The sequence below is a fragment of the Schistocerca gregaria genome, chromosome X (assembly GCF_023897955.1).
Source record: "Schistocerca gregaria isolate iqSchGreg1 chromosome X, iqSchGreg1.2, whole genome shotgun sequence".
In the NCBI taxonomy this organism is placed as follows: domain Eukaryota; kingdom Metazoa; phylum Arthropoda; class Insecta; order Orthoptera; family Acrididae; genus Schistocerca; species Schistocerca gregaria.
The window spans coordinates 594,427,749-594,446,005 of record NC_064931.1 but is presented as its reverse complement, the minus strand read 5'-3'; the positions used below and the strand labels follow the sequence as shown (position 1 = coordinate 594,446,005).

At 41.5% G+C, this 18,257-nt stretch overlaps 1 protein-coding gene across 1 annotated transcript in view; it reads right to left on the bottom strand.

Moving 5' to 3' along the window:
• Positions 1–17,782, bottom strand: part of LOC126298477 (uncharacterized) — a 130,415-nt gene extending 112,633 nt beyond the window's left edge. The window contains exon 1 of the mRNA XM_049989813.1: positions 17,707–17,782. Within this exon, the coding sequence (XP_049845770.1) occupies positions 17,707–17,764 (58 nt within the window). The 5' untranslated portion in view covers positions 17,765–17,782. The remainder of the gene's footprint in view (positions 1–17,706) is intronic.
• Between the last annotated feature and the right edge of the window lie 475 nt (positions 17,783–18,257).

Genomic DNA, 18,257 nt, shown 5'->3' with positions numbered 1-18,257 from the left:
CTCCATCGCAGTCTTTAACACTGGTAGCATGCCGCGACAGCGTGGACGTGAACCGTATGTGCAGTTGACGGACTTTGAGCGAGGGCGTATAGTGGGCATGCAGGAGGCCGGCTGGACGTACCGCCGAATTGCTCAACACGTGGGGCGTGAGGTCTCCACAGTACATCGATGTTGTCGCCAGTGGTCGGCGGAAGGCGCACGTGCCCGTCGACCTGGGACCGGACCGCGGCGACGCACGGATGCACGCCAAGACCGTAGGATCCTACGCAGTGCCGTAGGGGACTGCACCGCCACTTCCCAGCAAATTAGGGACACTGTTGCTCCTGGGGTATCGGCGAGGACCATTCGCAACCGTCTCCATGAAGCTGGGCTACGGTCCCGCACACCGTTAGGCCGTCTTCCGTTCACGCCCCAACATCGTGCAGCCCGCCTCCAGTGGTGTCGCGACAGGTGTGAATGGAGGGACGAATGGAGACGTGTCGTCTTCAGCGATGAGAGTCGCTTCTGCCTTGGTGCCAATGATGGTCGTATGCGTGTTTGGCGCCGTGCAGGTGAGCGCCACAATCAGGACTGCATACGACCGAGGCACACAGGGCCAACACCCGGCATCATGGTGTGGGGAGCGATCTCCTACACCGGCCGTACACCTCTGGTGATCGTCGAAGGGACACTGAATAGTGCACGGTACATCCAAACCGTCATCGAACCCATCGTTATACCATTCCTAGACCGGCAAGGGAACTTGCTGTTCCAACAGGACAATGCACGTCCGCATGTATCTCGTGCCACCCAACGTGCTCTAGAAGGTGTAAGTCAACTACTCTGGCCAGCAAGATCTCCGGATCTGTCCCCCATTGAGCATGTTTGGGACTGGATGAAGCGTCGTCTCACGCGGTCTGCACGTCCAGCACGAACGCTGGTCCAACTGAGGCGCCAGGTGGAAATGGCATGGCAAGCCGTTCCACAGGACTACATCCAGCATCTCTACGATCGTCTCCATGGGAGAATAGCAGCCTGCATTGCTGCGAAAGGTGGATATACACTGTACTAGTGCCGACATTGTGCATGCTCTGTTGCCTGTGTCTATGTGCCTGTGGTTCTGTCAGTGTGATCATGTGATGTATCTGACCCCAGGAATGTGTCAATAAAGTTTCCCCTTCCTGGGACAATGAATTCATGGTGTTCTTATTTCAATTTCCAGGAGTGTATTATTAACACAATCCGCTTTAGTTAATTTTACATGAGAGATATGGCACCAAATAACAATATAAATCTTTGGTTTGCTCGAGATATATTGTAATGAAGGCAACCCAGTGGTACACCTTTGCTTGAAAATATTTGATCCCTGTTCGCATACAGTCTGTTTAGCTCTTCTCTTAGTTAATTTCGTTGTAACGCTTGCAGTACAATGAATAAAAGCTACATGCACAATACTACGCTGCAATGCGGTAACAAAGATTATTTAATTTATTGCAGTTGACTCCCTGTTTGGAAGTTGCTAAAGAAACATATTGCTGCTCAAATGTCTCTCACACAACTTGAACTTGTTTTCCGAAATGATTGTGAGCTTTTTCACTTATTTTGGCGTTCGTGCTAATGTTTCTGCACTTACATTGGTTTCCACAAACTAGAGAGCAATCGTAAAACTAATATTTATTCGCGAAAACAGAAAACAAGAGATACAAATTTCAGTAAGTTATTACCACAATAGTGCTACAGAAAACAACAAAATGATGCAGTCATTTCTGCATATAAGAGACGATTGTATATTCGTAGTAGAAGACACCTTGCGTTACGAAAGTGTGAGTAGACCGCTGGGATAACTAATTTCCTCGAATAAACTCGAGGTGGTATTTACTGAATGCAAATTGTATGAAATGCCATTGGCTGGTCAAATTCATATACCTCTGGCGATTTGGTTAAATGTTCGTTCTTACTTGTTCATAGTTGAGACAGGTATATCTAGTTATAGGTATGGCATGTAGTAGATTCAATCAAGTTCGGCAAAGGGTTTCTTACGCTCACACACTACCATCTGTTGCGATTATGCACTAGAAGCGTTACGACCACTACACCACGCTAACTACAGTCTGCCGTTATTGTGGTCATCGAGTACTGTGCGCAGGTTTCATGATGGTGGCCTGTATTGAAAGGCGACCAGCCATTATTATATTGTTTACTACTCGTTACATGACGGAGCTTTACAATGAGTACCCCAGTCCCAACATTAGCGCTGGATTGCAGATCTACGAGGTTCTAGATCTGTTTTCGGATAAAACCCGCTGTAATCATTTTGATCAGCCGAGAAGCAGGAATACGTCATAGTCAATTAAATAGACGGGCTTCTTTTTTTTCTTTTTTTTTTAGACCTCCTTTTTTTTCACGTAGAACAGTGACTTATAATGCCATAATAGTTACTGATTTCCCAATGTGTTGCAAGGCTCACCAACACTAGGCTAGTCTCATTAAAGATTATTTTTAACAGCACACGTTTCAGCACATGCAATGAACAACTAGAATTCTCGACATCAATATTACAAAGCATGTTTAGGATGCTCTAGAAAGTGTATTTTAATTCGCTATACTCTGTCACAGACCAGTGTCGAGCTCAGAGTAGTTTTGCAGGTGGAATCGAATTCACGTCCGGCGGAGTTCATAGAGTCCATCATCGGCAGCATCAACAATAATGTATATGCTGTGTTGCTGCTCTGGTTAATCACACTGAACATTTTACTCATTTATCCATTTTGTACACAAATGTTTTTGGCCGTTGCAACATCAAGAATAACAAATATGACTAAAATAAGCTTTATACTGCAGAATAAATACATGAAAATGTAAGGACTGTTAAGATTACACAATTGTGCAGGATCTTTGGCTTTGGGAATTCGGGTTTGTGTGACGTGGACACGAACTGCAATCAAAGCTCTAAACATCGCGGCATGAATTCATAGAGAGCTTCCTGAGAAATCTCTCTACATGCGATTTGGGTGGGAGTCCGCAAAGCATCAAAGAAGCTTACCGGAAAACCGTGACGAACAAACTGTCGATCATACATTCGGTGGGCACCATTTAAGGAGCACACGCAAGCCATAGAAACTGTGATAACTGTCATTATTCGAAGAAATCCTAGCACATTCCTCGCCATGCATCTTACTGAATAAAATAGCGTGTACAGTTACCTGAAGAACAGGTAGTATCTCTAGTGATACACCAAATCATCGCACTTGGGCGTTGTGGTGCCGCTGAATAAAGCAGGCTGTCTGGTTGTGGTTATAGCAGTCATCTAATGCGCATGCAATCAGCGCTTTAGGACAGATTGACCGGGACTCGTCCGGAAACTCTACATCTTGCTACTCAGATTCCAGCGAGGGTATTCACGTGCCCGTAGCACCAGTCCAGCTCTCAAGAGACGACGTAGAAATATCGGAGCAGCAAGATCCACACCAGTGGCAGTGTATCAGTACAGCGTCCACACTATGAACCAAGCGGTATGCAATATACCAACGTGGACAACACGGCGGTCCTCCCATGCTGTGGTCCGGTAGCTGCTCGTCGCTACATACGATCAACTGTCATCTATTCTCTGTTTCCACACAAGCCTCAGTGCCGTAACAGCCGGCCCTGCACGGGCCGCAATACCTGTCTCGAATAAACCCATTTTACGGAGAACGTTTATGCTGCACCTTTCACCCTCACCCATGTGCTGTTTTGCACTCTGTTACTGCACGAAGGCATTCTGAAACTTACTTTCAGGGCTCCACTTCGTTTACCAACACTTCATCCAGTAAGCTCCGCTTAACACTGACGCTTCCGGTCACCGTAACAACAACTGGTCGGTTATAGGTTCCACGTAGAACAGTGACTTTATTACAGTTACTAGTCTTCTCAGCCTCCAAGTTGAGACTCACTCAAACAGTTTTTTCTATATGTTGCAATTTTCCCAAATATTAGTGTAGCTTTCAAAAATGTTTTAAGCACGGATACATATTCTTTGACTAAAACTATGTTAATGTTGTAAACGTAAAACCTGTGGCTAAGGTTCATCTCACAACTGGATTTTCTCATTAATGGAAACCAGTGTATTTGAGGCTATGTCAAAATTCGGATGTGTCGCCATGTTTAAGTTACTGGACCTGAATTCGGGAAGAGGGAGGTTCAAATCCGCGTCCTGCAATCCAGATTTTGGTTTTACAGATTTTTTCTAAATAGTTAAAGGTGAATGTCGATAAAGTTCCTTTGAAAACATTTCTGTCAGTTTCTTCTCACGGTATGGCCTACGCCGAGATTGCACTTCGTCCAACGAGCTTCTCGTCGACAGGATGTTAAAAAGTAATCTTCATTCTGCCTACAGATCTGAAACTTTCAAGTATTTGTCCTTTTTCTCATTAACGACCCTCAACAAGAGACAGATGAAAGACTGCATATACAGGTGCTAAGGGAATTTGTCGTAGCCCAGAAATAGTTTAAGATGGACATTGTATAAAACATTCTCGATTTTCTTGTAGCCTCACATCACAGTATAACGTCGAGATTCCGACGATCACCTTCATCGGTTTCGTCAGTAGCAAGTATCAGCCGATGGAGGTGATGTCGAAAAGTTGAGTTTTTACTTTGGTATTATGCGGCAAGAGAATCCAAAATGTTTTACATATGCCCGTCGTCGCGAGAACCTTCGTTCTCAAATTGTTGTAAAGCAATGGATCCTTTTGATGTATAGCAGTCCGGCGATAGAATGTCCCACGTTATCGTTATGCTCGTCAGATTATGCGTGTCACAATTGCATCTGCAACCACATGACTAATTTAACGGAACTCCAGGCTTACCTACTTCTTGAGAAGACCGTAAGAATCATCTAACCGCAATCCTGTTCCATGCAATGTGCATACTTCCTCTTCGCATCTAGTCAGAAAAGTGCAGTAATTCAAACTTCTCCTTAAGTTTACAACAAGAACCTTAAACACTCACATAGATGGTATACTGCAGTAACATCGCCTTGGTGCTGTAGCGGTAGTTCCGATACTAGCTTGGCACAATACTGAAACCGTCTCTGGGAAAATGCCAGGCCGCTGTCCTGGCTGGCTGCCATGATGTTGGTTCAACCCAAGAGCCTCATTCAATTACCACATCCATTACATGCACATATATAAATAAATCACCAGCCATAGCCAGCTCATCAGCTGAGAACCATTTTACGAGTAGCAAACAGAAATGGCAGTTTAATGACATTTTCAGCTCGTAGATCACTCGAACTAGTGACATCTTTTTCTTCATAAGGGAAAAATACGAGAGTGATACATGCAAGGTTTGGAAAAAGTTAAACCGTTGACACCAACGTGTCCTGTTTTATACTCGAAAATAACGAATATTCCCAAAAGTTTATTAGTTTAGGTCTTTGTTTATGTGTTATATATACTAAGTTTGATACAAATTTCTTCGAGAATTGCAGAGTTATGCTTACTTCCCTTCTCCCGTCCCCCATCTCTAGTGGTGTTCAGTTATCTTGCACTATAGTTCTTTTTCACTCCGGGACCAAGTCGCGATTGTTACCCCACGAACTGAGATTGCTCCATGTGTCCTAGATCCCATTAACAAAGGCGTGGCAGATGGTGCTCTTAATACCCTGGACAAAGATCCTATTCGGGTCTTGTTGGTGAATTTTGCGTGTAAGAATAGTTACTTGTATCGATAGGTTTGTGCTTTACTCAGACTTTTGCTATACTCGAGATCTTTACTTGGACGACATTTGGAGTCACTGAATTACAGTGTGTTCCAGCATCTCAAAGGATAACGTTCCCCCCATGTCTCCGAAAAGTGTCCGATTAATTGGAGCACAATTTTTTGTGATCAGAAGTTGCCCATGCATTGCTAAACAGACGAAATGTATTCAATACTTCGCTCACATGTACAGGTTACAGAGAAAAAAGGGACGACATCACGATGCTTTGCTTGGTAAACGCCCATCAATACACTACATCTCATTCAAACTTGGTTACCCTTGTGAGTCATAAGTAACATTCCAAGTCAGTTACATACACTTTCTTGTCTCCGTGAAATTTAACTTTGTACAAAACTTACTGATCATTCACGGAAGACAGTGACTCTAACTTCTATCAGAACGACGGTTTACTTTGTTCAGTATTTTTACCATTTAGCTTAGCAAAATGCTAAGCAGTACTGCTTCGGTAGGCATCTTTCAACATCAGATTCTCATCATCATTATTAACAACAACGATCATTTCTTTCATTAAATGATGTGGACTCTCCAAGTACTGAGCTCAGGTACGTCTGCAATTTCTTCTTCTATGAGGAACAGTCTTGGGTGGTTTTCAGCCATTTGATTTCAGCAATCTTCCGCAGCTCTTTGTCCCGTCGGTCTGGCAGTCTTCCGCGAGATCTGCGTCTGTTTCTTGGAATCCATTCCAATATCGCCTTTGTCATCAGTCATCATTCCTTCTTGCAACATGGCCGGCTCATTGCCACTTCATAGTTGCTACTCTCTCCAAAATGTCCTTGATGTCGGCAACTGAACTGATGCCTTCTGTCTTTTTTGTCTTTCCTGGTAAATCACAACACAGGCTTTTCCACTCCTCGCTGGGCAGTTCTAAGTTTCCGTCTTGTGTATTCATGAAGTGTCCAGGTCTCACAGTCCTTAAGTCGAAACTGATCAAAACTAAGTTTTTTTGCCGGCCGAGGTGGCCGAGCGGTTCTAGGCGCTACAGTCTGGTACCGCGCAACCGCTACGGTCGCAGCTTCGAATCCTGCCTCGGTCATGGATGTGCGTGATGTCCTTAGGTTAGTTAGGTTTAAGTAGTTCTAAGTTCTCGGGAACTGATAACCTCAGAAGTTAAGTCCCATAGTGCTCAGAGCCATCTGAACCATTTGAATAAGTTTTTTTCAGTTTCACTGCCATATTTGTCCTGAAGATAACTGAATGTCTTCCAAATGCTTTCTAGCCTAGCTTGATGCGGCGAAAGATTTCCTGTCTTACGCCTGCCGTCATATTTACAAGCTGGCCAAAATAGATGTATTCTCTGACAGTTTCCAGTCGCGCGTTTTTGAGTTGTGTGTTGCCTACCGTCCTCCATTTATTAGACATAGCTTCTTTCTTGGAAAGATTTATGTTCAGTCTCACTGCCTGACACTCCGAGGCGAGTAGTCTGCACTTTTTCAAAATCATTGGCCAATATTGCAATGTCGTCTGCAAATCTAAGGTTGTTAAGTCTATTACCGTGATTCCTAATTCCTTTTTCTTCCCAGTTCAATTATGACATTTCCATTTCCAGATCGGCAGAGAACAGCTTGGGAGATATGGGATCAACTTGTTTTTCTCCTGTGTGGATTGGAAACTCTTGAGTTGTTTTCCTGACATTAATAGAAGCAGCATAAGTTTCGTATGAATGGTACAGGAGTTTAATATAGACCACGTCCATCCCTTGCACTAAGGTCTGAACGACAGCAAGATGGTTAACTGTTACCATAGTATTAGTGGAGGAAGTATTGCATCGCATTTCTGCGACCTGTGAATTAGCTCACAGAGTCTGCAGCGCGACCTGCATTAATAACGAGGGAGCCGTACTAACCTAGAAAATAACACTTGTCATACCTTCAGCCTCATCGCCATAATGCTCAGACATCTGACATCCACTGCCGGATGAAGCTCTCCCCTAATCTTTTCCCCGCATTACGATCTTCGTCTATACGCACTTTTCCCAACGCCATCTTTCCACCTTTCAACGGGACGTCCTCTCGATCTTTTAATATTTCTTAAGATCCAGAAAAGAAGTTCCTTGTTTCATTCTGGCTACATATACTGCATATTTCCATTTCATTTTTATTACAATAAAATGTACGTTTTTCACTACAGTATGTTCTTTGACTCGTTTGTTTTTCTACCTTCCCCAGTGATTCTCACTTAACTATCCGTTGCTCCCAGAGGAATCCTTGTCTGTGAATGGTTTTGGCATTATCAATCTGTGCCCCACCACCATAAGTCAAACTGGTAACACACATTAGTTACAAACTTACTTTAACTTCTATATCGAATTAGCTTCTAAAATAAGACCACTGTCGATTTTCACCAACTTACTTGCCCCACCCGATCCTGTGTTCCGTCGGAACGCTAATATCTTACCTTCTTTCCCTCTGAATGGTTTGGTAAACCTATTCTCAGAGCTGGAAAAGGCAAGGAATTATTTCCTGCACCGCTCGAACTTGCATGGCTGTGAAGACATTTGCCTCCAATTGGGAGGAATGGAGCTCAGATTCCCGGACAGCTAACTAGGTTTAGAATCTGCGATGTTACAGCAATTCCTTAAAGCAAATATCGGGATAGCTTCTGTGGAAGATGGCTGGTTTCCTTCAAAATCCTTGTCGTACTCGTGCTCATGCTGTATATCAATGGCCTCGTCATCGACGAGAATTGTTACTAACCTTTCTTTTTCGTTTATCATTTTCACTAGTATAAAAAAGTAGTGTGGTTTTAAAATCAATCCTCGGGTTCATGACGTCGCGGTTAACACAACAAATAATCCCAGTTCACTTGTGTTACTGAGGATTTAGAGCTCCATCGACAGAGACAGATGTTCAGAACGTGGTATTGCTTAGCTTGCAATAAGGATTTCACCTGATATTGCTGGAAGTTTTCACTTGATGTGTTCTAATACCAAAATGGCCGGACGTTGAAGTCAGGGCTGCACAATGTATACTTTTACGTTGCACAACAAGCACAAAGGAAAGGAAGGGAAAGTAGTCACTTAAACTGTGATGAAGGCTTGTGACAGTGGAATGCATTTCCTCCTAAAAATGGCAAGGTATAAGAATTTACATTGTTTAAATAACACGTGCGTAAGTTGTGGTAAAGGCAGGTGTTCCATCTAGTACACTGCACAAAATGATGTGACAGCAGATAATGTCGCTACGAGTGAGAGGTCTTAAAAAAAAGAGAGAAAGAAACATTAAGCCATATTGTTCGGGAGCCAAGTTCGTAATACGAAAAGAGAGCAACAGATGTGAACACAATGCACTAGTTCATTAACGCGTTATTCAGCAACGGCAAACGGATGTCACTTCTGTTCCCCTCCGAAGCAGAAAATAGAATATTATGATATTTATTTCACAGTCCAAGTTAAATAGTTCATACGTTCTAGAACAGTAAGTCGACTAAAGTAATATAAACTGGTTTAGGTCAGCGGTCTGTGATCATCAGTGACATACATTGAAAAGTGTGTTGTGAGATTACACCATAGTGGAAGACAAATGAAATTAAGACGCTGTAGTGTAAGCGACAGTGAAGTAAATTTTTCCTAGCTGATGGAATGAAGACTTTCACGTAGTATACTCTCAGTGTTTTCTTAACTATGACCTATACCGAAAACGTAGCACATACGCACAAAGCAGAAACACCATCATGGGAAGTGTTAAGTAAATTTAAGTTACATTTACGCTGTTCAAGGTCAGAGCATTCATCAAAATGGGGGAATCGTTTGAACGCCGTTGCACACTTCCCTGAACGAGATATTTTGCCTGTATCTTTCCCTGACCTGCAGGCTGCCTTGCTCAGGTACCTTCATGGGGCCTTCAGATTTACCGTGCAATCAGAACCACAGAACAACATGAGTTTTTACAAACAGAAAGTATTACCGTATCCATGTTAACGCCCGGAATAAAATCTCAAGCTAGGCCACAGATCGAATATCTAAGCGACTGATCTGTACTCTGACACATAGCTCAGTTTCCATATAAGACCTCTCAGTTATGTAGTGGAATTGTAGGTTATATCGCGGAGCCAACGGAAAATTTTCTTATTGGGTACTAAAGAACTATTAATAGAATAAGAGAAAAGATAAAGAATTATCGCAATTTTCTCTTCAGGAAGTACGCTCATGGTAGAGATGAAATCCTAGTAGCTCCATGTACAGAACGCGTCGGGTCACTCATGAAACGAAATGTCGTCTGATTCTGCACAAATACTACATTATCTATGGACCCGCATGATAGTACACTTGTTTGTAGGCATCTGTACATGTGTGTGGCCTTCAAGAATGTACGAAGTTGCAGGAAATTTTATCCCTCACACATGCCTCTCAGTCGAAAACAACCTGTATCAAATAATCTGTCTTCTGTCTGCAGGAGTCAAATCAATGCAAATGCCACGCTTGTCAATGAACCTTGGGTAAAATTCAGGGATCAAGGATCCTACTGGGGACGCCATTGCAACATTTCGATCTGTGTTAAAATTTGAGGCGCATTACTACTTACTAATTATAAAGTGAATAGTGCTTCTGAAGCTTAATTTTGCGTTCGTAATGGTATAGATAAGTATGGGATGAAAAGAGAGGAAAGGAGCCGGCGGAAGCAGCTACTGGTTCAAACCCTACTCATCTTAATGTTGCCAATGGCGTCGCGCATATGAATAACTCCTTTCGAGAGACAGTTCATCAACAACGTTATATGCTCTTTCTCTATATCGCCCGTGATACACAACGAATTAGTGAGTGAACTATCTTCCAGACCACAATGGAAAACGTACTTGGCATTTAAACTGGCCTATGAGCATAAAGAAACCTAGACATTGTGCACAGCTAAGTTCTAGAATACATTCACAAGCTCGTTGGTATGTTACACGAACTTCAGAGATTTTTCTGAGAAGCTTCTGATTTGACCCAGAACAGTGGCAAGCAACCTATGCGTCCTTGCCGGAAAATTTCTTCAACCACCATAAATGGATACAAATGGGTCTAGCGCCACTGTTATTGGGTGCCATAGCAAAAAAACTGTATACAGGTTCACACTTATATAAATTATTTTGATATGCGATTTGTGTTCGTGAGTTATGGATACAAGGCGCCGATTGATCACGTATTACTCTGTAAACGATTGCGAAACCATCTTTTCAGCCGTCGCGCATACACTTTAATTCATCGTGTTTGAAAATTTGTTGTCATGCACTCAAAGATATGGGAAACAGCAGCCACAGATTTAATTTAGTATTACAGAAAGATTTCTCATTATCAATAAATTGGAATCATATACTATATTTACCTGTATTTAGTAATAAGATATTTATTGATGTCCCTGATGGTCTATAGCTGATGGTCTATAGCAGAGGTGTCCAACATTTTAGCTTACCTGAACCACATTGGAAGAAGACAAAGAAAAGTGATGGACAGTAAGAAAATAGCATCATGTTGCGGGAGATTCAGTTTATCATAACTCTACATAAATGGCATTTTACGATTTTTTTATTTATTTACATATCGCGTTATAGATGCTCACTTCTTGGACCGCACACCACTGACGTCGAGGACGGGAATAAGTCCAGAATTTCTCACCTCTTCACGTCTTTCCGTGTACAGCATACCAAATTTTCCGTCTTACTTAAAAATTTCATTTGAACGGAGAGGAAACATTCATCTCTGCTTCCTGTATCTCATCTCAATATCTGGTTGATGTAAAATAAATCGCGTTTGCAAAAAAAAAAGACATTCAACACTGCGTATGACACTGTATGGTCTTGGGCGTCTTGTTAAAATTCTACTTGATGCAAGGTTTATCTCCAATGTACGTCCTGAGGTGGTAAAAATAAATTAATGGATACGTTTCTGCAATGTCATTACTTGTATCCTACATGAATTAAGACGACAGGCATTGCGACAATTATGTGCACTAAATGGGGGTGAAACAGGAAACCCCGACATTTACTTCAAGCAGCACCTCACTCGACTGGATATAAACAAATTACATATGTACTCGGCAGCTACCATGCAATGTGTGATGAAGGTGTATAGTGTACCAGTCTCAGTTTTACTTCCTCCTATTCCACTCTCGAATGACACGCGGGAAGACATCCTAGTGATACCCCTTTGTATAGACCCCAATTTCTCCAATTTCAGCGTCATGGCCATCACGCGAGATGTGTGTTTAAGGAATTAGTATCTTTAATGACTTAATTTGGAACTTTGTAAGGCTTCTCTGACCTTTGAAAAACCTTAGTCAAGTTTGGGGCAAAATACAGTTTATACCTGACACAAAACCACAGCGCAACACAGGATTTTTCACATATACAAATTTTTGCCATAAGTGAAAAATGAGATAAGTGAAAGTAAACAAAAAACGCAGGAACTTATCCACTAAGCTATGGAGCCGCACCAACGACGAACTATTCACCAATGAACTATTGTCCAGCCCCCGTGCGCTCAATGTTCTAAGAATATTACCTCGCTCTGGGACTTTTGTCATTTTGGCTAACGTAAGAGGGAAACTGGATTCACAGAAGAGCTACATGCTTCGTCACCGGTTTATTCAGCCAACGCGAGAGCATTACAGGAATACTGTACAACCTCCAATGGAAGACGCTAAAAGAAAGGCGTTTGCATCGCGTACAGCGTTACTCTCAAAATACCGTCAGCCTATGTTCCTATGCCAATAAAGAAACATATTAAATCCTGCAATTTCTGTCTTGCACAACGGCCATTATGGTTAAGTTGGACGATTCTCGCGTATGAGGGCCGGTACTAACAAGTTCCTTTTTTCCATCACTCCATCCGAGAATTGAACAGAAGGCTTTAAGGAGGGGACGTAGGCAGTAATTCCGGTAGGTATACCTTGTACCCTACAGTCGTTTGCAGAGTAGAGATTAGTTTCCCGAGACGCCGAAGAAATGATACTGTCAGAACTAATTAAGGATAAGTACTCTCCAATGATACGTTCATTTATCTAGCTTTAAAAGAACCCGACTTGTTTCATTCCGAAGAAACATTGAGACCATCTCTTTCTAAAGGCGAGAGCTGTTCTTCAGTACGTGGTGAAGGGTATTACCTTGTGAAATCATTGTTTTTTTTTCTTTTCCTCATCCATTCCAGAAAGGCGAAGAGGAATTTTGACCGAAAAAAGAGAAGAAAGGAAAGACATTATAGTCTCTCATAACCTGACCATATGGCTCTAGCAGGAAAAATGTATTGGGAGGCAAACGGTAGTACTATAATCTGTTTCAAACCATGTCTTGAGGAATTTTGACAGTAGCTTCCTTCTACAGGATTCTAGCTCAGACAGCGTCTGTCAGATGCTTTTGCACATTAAACTGACTACTCAAAATTTCATTAGCTAGTCCGTAGATTCATCATTTTGCGCCCTATATAACAACTTTGTAGGGAATACAAATCTAAATCTGTACCACCATCAATGAGAGAATGCCTACCAAAGTACTGTGGCGTTCACCCAGTCCTTCGATCGATAATTGCATTAATTTGTGCTTTTAAAGAATAAAATACTAGAAATACTTTTTCTAGTAGGAAACAAGGACACTTTCTTCGATAATTCTACACACGTCCACACGTTTCCAAATCAAAACTCTTTCGCATTGTCAACATCTGCTATTGGACATCCAATCTGAAGGCGCATCTAAAATTTAGCATGCATAACGGTCGTCAGCGATAAGCATCCAAGACGATTGTGGAAGGTTTCTCATGTTATCCAGCCACCTTCCATTACGTCTTATCTTCTGGAAGCCAACAGATTACTTTCTTCGTCCATCTGGCATTTATTTACCTGGTTACATTTGCTGCCAACCTCCGTCATGTTTTCATCACAGTCATAATTACGTCTCCATGTCAAGTCCATTCCCTAATCTGTGAGTAAAAGCTATTGGGTCATCAGTTTTTATATTTTTTGTTTTCTTGTGAAGTAGAACAATTACTGTTGCAACAGTATTACAGATCTGCGCACTTGTCTTCCTCCGCAGAAATTCATAAATGTTGCGAGTTATTTTTTATGGATTAATAGTAATTCTGTTGGCAAGATTTCAACAATTTGAAGCAGTACTCCACGTAATGAATACATGACAAAGAAACTACGCTTCGGTTGTGTTGTCCCAAGGCAACAGGCAAGAAACAATCAAAAAACCATTTCTATATGTGGACTCCTCATTTAAGTTCAGTCACAACTACAGTCAACTTTATTGGCCTCTGTAATGACTTTGGGTTACACATAACGAAAATTAACGACAAAAAGAGTTACCGTGTAGAGTCATGCTCCTCATATTAAATTTCAACTCGTGTTTAATTTGGAATGATAGTCTTTGGTCCCGTAAAAGCTACGAGTAAACATCGGCCAGCGTAAGATTCACCACTTCGTTGCTTGGCCGTATAACTGAATTTTTAAGCTATAGATACGAAATTCGGAATGTAAAATCAAGAATAAATTGCTGCGTGTAGGTTTTTGAAGAAAGTCGTTTTCCTTCTTTATATCTTCGCAATATAATACTGTTTTTTTTTTTTAATTTGCGAACTTAGTATATGGGGGTTATGAATTTAAAAAAGATATCGAAATGAGTGCCATGGAAACAACATAGTGAGTTTTTCATTCAGACAAATATTGCTTCAGAGGTTAAGGCTTTTAATTCTAAAACTGACGGTGAGTCTAATATTTTTGCTGTAAAATATTTGCCGTCATAATCCTTTATTCCGTCCTATAGGCTCTACTTTCTGTATAAAGTTTTATTATATGATTTGGGTCTATTTTCAGCTAAGAAACGTTCCTGTTCATACTGTCAAACATGTATTCTGATCGGAGCTTGAATCTGGGTCTTAACGGTTCGCAATTTGTAGAACTTTGCTCACAAAACGCAAAGGTCTTGGTTCAAGTCCAGGTCGGACACAGTCTCAGTACAGCGAACACGGCCGCTGCAGAGTGAGAAGTTTTCTGAAGGAAAAAGATAAAGTTCATTTCATGTAACACGTAACTGGGTTAGGGAACTTCATTCTCTTTAGGGCGCCTATTATTACCAATTTATGTGACTATAACAATTATAAATTCGCGCACAGTCACACACGTTGGTATATAAGTGTGTATTTGTGTGTGTGTGTGTGTGTGTGTGTGTGTGTGTACGTGTGTGTGTGTGGGTGTAGACACAATATTTGACCAACGGAGCATGACAGCATTTTCACCTTACGCAGTATGTATTAAAGTTTTTTTGTTGTTTCTTGCTCCAGTGACTCATACAGTACTAACCAGCACACAGTGTCGATACGACTACGTAATACAACATCTTTAGATGCCAAGTACTATCCAAATCAAATAAGTTCACCATGTCTAACTGAATAGTTTTGGATACTGATTTTCTTTCCTATTACAGAAGAGTCCATCACCACACTGGGCACTATCATCGCTGCAACGAGGTGTTATGAAACTGCTAAGCATTAAAATTATTTTGAACCGTACGCAAACCACTGAAAAGATGTAAATTTTTCGGTCTTCAAAGAAATGAGCAAAGAAAGATAAAATAGATTTGTGGCTCTATATAACAATATTAGTAAAGTTTAGAGGTGAGTAAAGAATAAAATCTCAGCCTTTCGCTTTCTGTGTTTATGAAAAGATATCTGAGGCCCGTCTGCGAGGCTGGGTACTCGCGTGGATAATTTCCGGTTCCAGGCTTAGTTTACAGGATGGGCTGCGAGTTTCCGGTACTTGGCAGCTAACGAGCGAGGGGGACACATGAGATCTTACTCATTCGCTTCATCGAGCGCTCCTTCCACTTTCACTAAGCAGTGAAGTAACAGTCGGTAGCCCATTTACAACGACAGCTACTTGTTATTTTCCGAACAAGCGTTTCCGTATTCGCAGTATAACCTCTCAAGACAACACGCACACTGACAGAAGCTGTTGCACTTCGGAAATTACATTTTTGCTAGGTATGCTTTTTTCGTGAAATCTGTCAAGGCCATAGAACTTAGTACAATCGTCCGTTATAGTGTTGGCCCCCTTCTAATCAAGAGAAACCGTGTTTATTTCCCAGTCTAGTAAATGTAACCGAGGATTTTCTTGGTTTTCATAAATCAAGTTAGCACACAGCAAGCGAGCTTTCGTACAAGAATATCATTACTAGCTCCTTTCCGTATTATTTACTGACTACAGCTTCAATACTTGCGCTGCAGAAATAAATTCATGAATCAGAGGAGATACATAGACTAAAGTCGGTGTTGAACACTCCATGAAAGTAGTGAATTTCCTCATACGTTCTGCTTCAACATGGGATCAACTTACGATACTGTTAAATGCAGAAGCGATTCAATAGCTAGAGGCGTAATACCTAAACTGATCGTAACAGCAAAAGACACATTTACCAGGTTGAGATGTATGTCACAAGAAATATCTGTCAAGACGAAATAAGTCTATTAGATATAAATTTCTGTAGCCTTGGATTACTGTCTGTGAAAATGTTTCTCTCTTCTGTTCTCAGTATTTCTGTTTGTTCAGAGAATGTGAAATGATATTAACTCTTGTCACAAGTGTATCAGTCATACCTATAGAAGATATAGCTGAAAACGCCTTTCGTAACGAAACAGATTCGACGCCAAAAGGTATACGTGAGCAGACAATTTAAGCTTCTTTAATGACGGAAGTAGACAAAATTATAATGAAGTAGTATAATACATGGATCGCAAAACTAAATAAAGTTTGATAAAATTTAGGGAACTGCCAGTCAGCTCAGATGTGGATGTTTCTGGTGTGAAAGGAGTGGCCGGCATTCTCTGACGTTTACCAGGGTACGCCCGACTGCTTTTATTGTCCTGATCGCAAGTCATAATTACAGGTAAAGTAGGCCTACCGGTAAAGTTGATACTTTATACTAGTTCGTAAGTTCTTCGTGTTTATTAATGAATTCCTTATTTTTGGAGTAATACTTCAGTATAGTAAAGTAAATAAGTAAGGCTCTCCTTAACACAAACGGTTGGTTTGAGCATTACATTGTGTACACTTTGTCCTTCTTTCGAGCTTTAACTGACTTACCTGGTAAGTTATAGAGAGGTGTACAATTATGTGACACTTATCTATTAACCCGACGAGCTACGTTACGCTGATGCCACTGTACTCAATATTAATCATATTGGTCCTGCAATTCTTCTCCTTTCACTTGGTTTTTAATTACCATACTAACTACTATTTCTGTACTTGTTATATGCTTATGTAATGTTTTTCTGTGCAGTACGAACAGTTGTGGTATTTGCGCTCCCGATTGGGTTACAATTTAGCAAGTTTTCGTGTGTTTATACGGCATTCAGTCAGCCGTGGACTTTACATACTCGTATTGTGTCTTGCGTTTAGTTTCTTTATTGTCTTTAGGTACGCAATTACCTAAGCCTATACTTAGTTTTTACAAGGAATTTAAGTCACTCTTAATGAGAAAATAAACTAGAACTGAAAGAGAAATATTAACTTCTACTTTTTCATTCACATTTGCGTTTTTGTGGCTACGTATCCGTTTTCATTGGCACTTAGACAATGTAGTGACAGAGTGTGATCGCCTGTGTACTACAAATAGGTACTAACAAATTCTTTAGTTACAAATGAATACTGTGTATTTATACCAGCTGTGCACAATATCTTTTTTTTTTTTACCCAGCAAATGTAACACCATAAGTGTATCAAAAACATTATCAGACGAGACAGTTTTCTTCCTTTTGACAATTGACACTTTTTTACCGAAAACATGTGTTATGACCAATATCACAACAGACCAAGGTACCTACAGCTGAGCATGCTACGACACTGAAAAAAAAAAAAAATCGCTTTTGAATTGCATCTTGTACCAAGGAAGTATTTTCGTATAAGTTTTTCAAGTAAGGGACATGTCTGCTTTTTTCCGAGTATAAGCCAGTTCTAGCTACGTTTCCAACCCTGCATTGAGGTCTCCGGGCGTGCACCCACCTTTGGCCAGTCCCGGCGCCGCGAGCAGCAGCGGCAGCAGCAGCAGCGAGAACGCCATCTTACGACTGACTGACTGGAACAACGCTCGCCCAGCGCCGCGCATGCGCAGCACGCGCCCCTCGTGACGTCATGTCCGCTGCTCCCCACGCTTCTAACGGGACTTCCAAATAATTCTGCTGCCCCCCCGCAGCCCTTTGGCTCCTTCGTGTCTAGTGGGCGGTGATGCCACACGAAGTGATAATTACTCGGTTTGGTCAACACCGCTGTCAACCGTTAGGCATTATAATGGCTATTTCTCTAACCGTCATTCTAGGAAGTACTGAGTTAACAGTCTGTTTCCTACTGCGACGATGGGATTAATATTTGCTAAGAAGGTAATAACAGCAGGGGCGACATAACAATAATGAATAGCGACAACGAATAGAATGACACGACAGAAATTACGCTGCTTATGAGCAGCAGACGTGGACGCCTGAAGATGTAAAATGTCGATACAGCACACATGCACTTACACACTCTACAAGCAATTGCTCAGTGCAGGACTGAGGGTA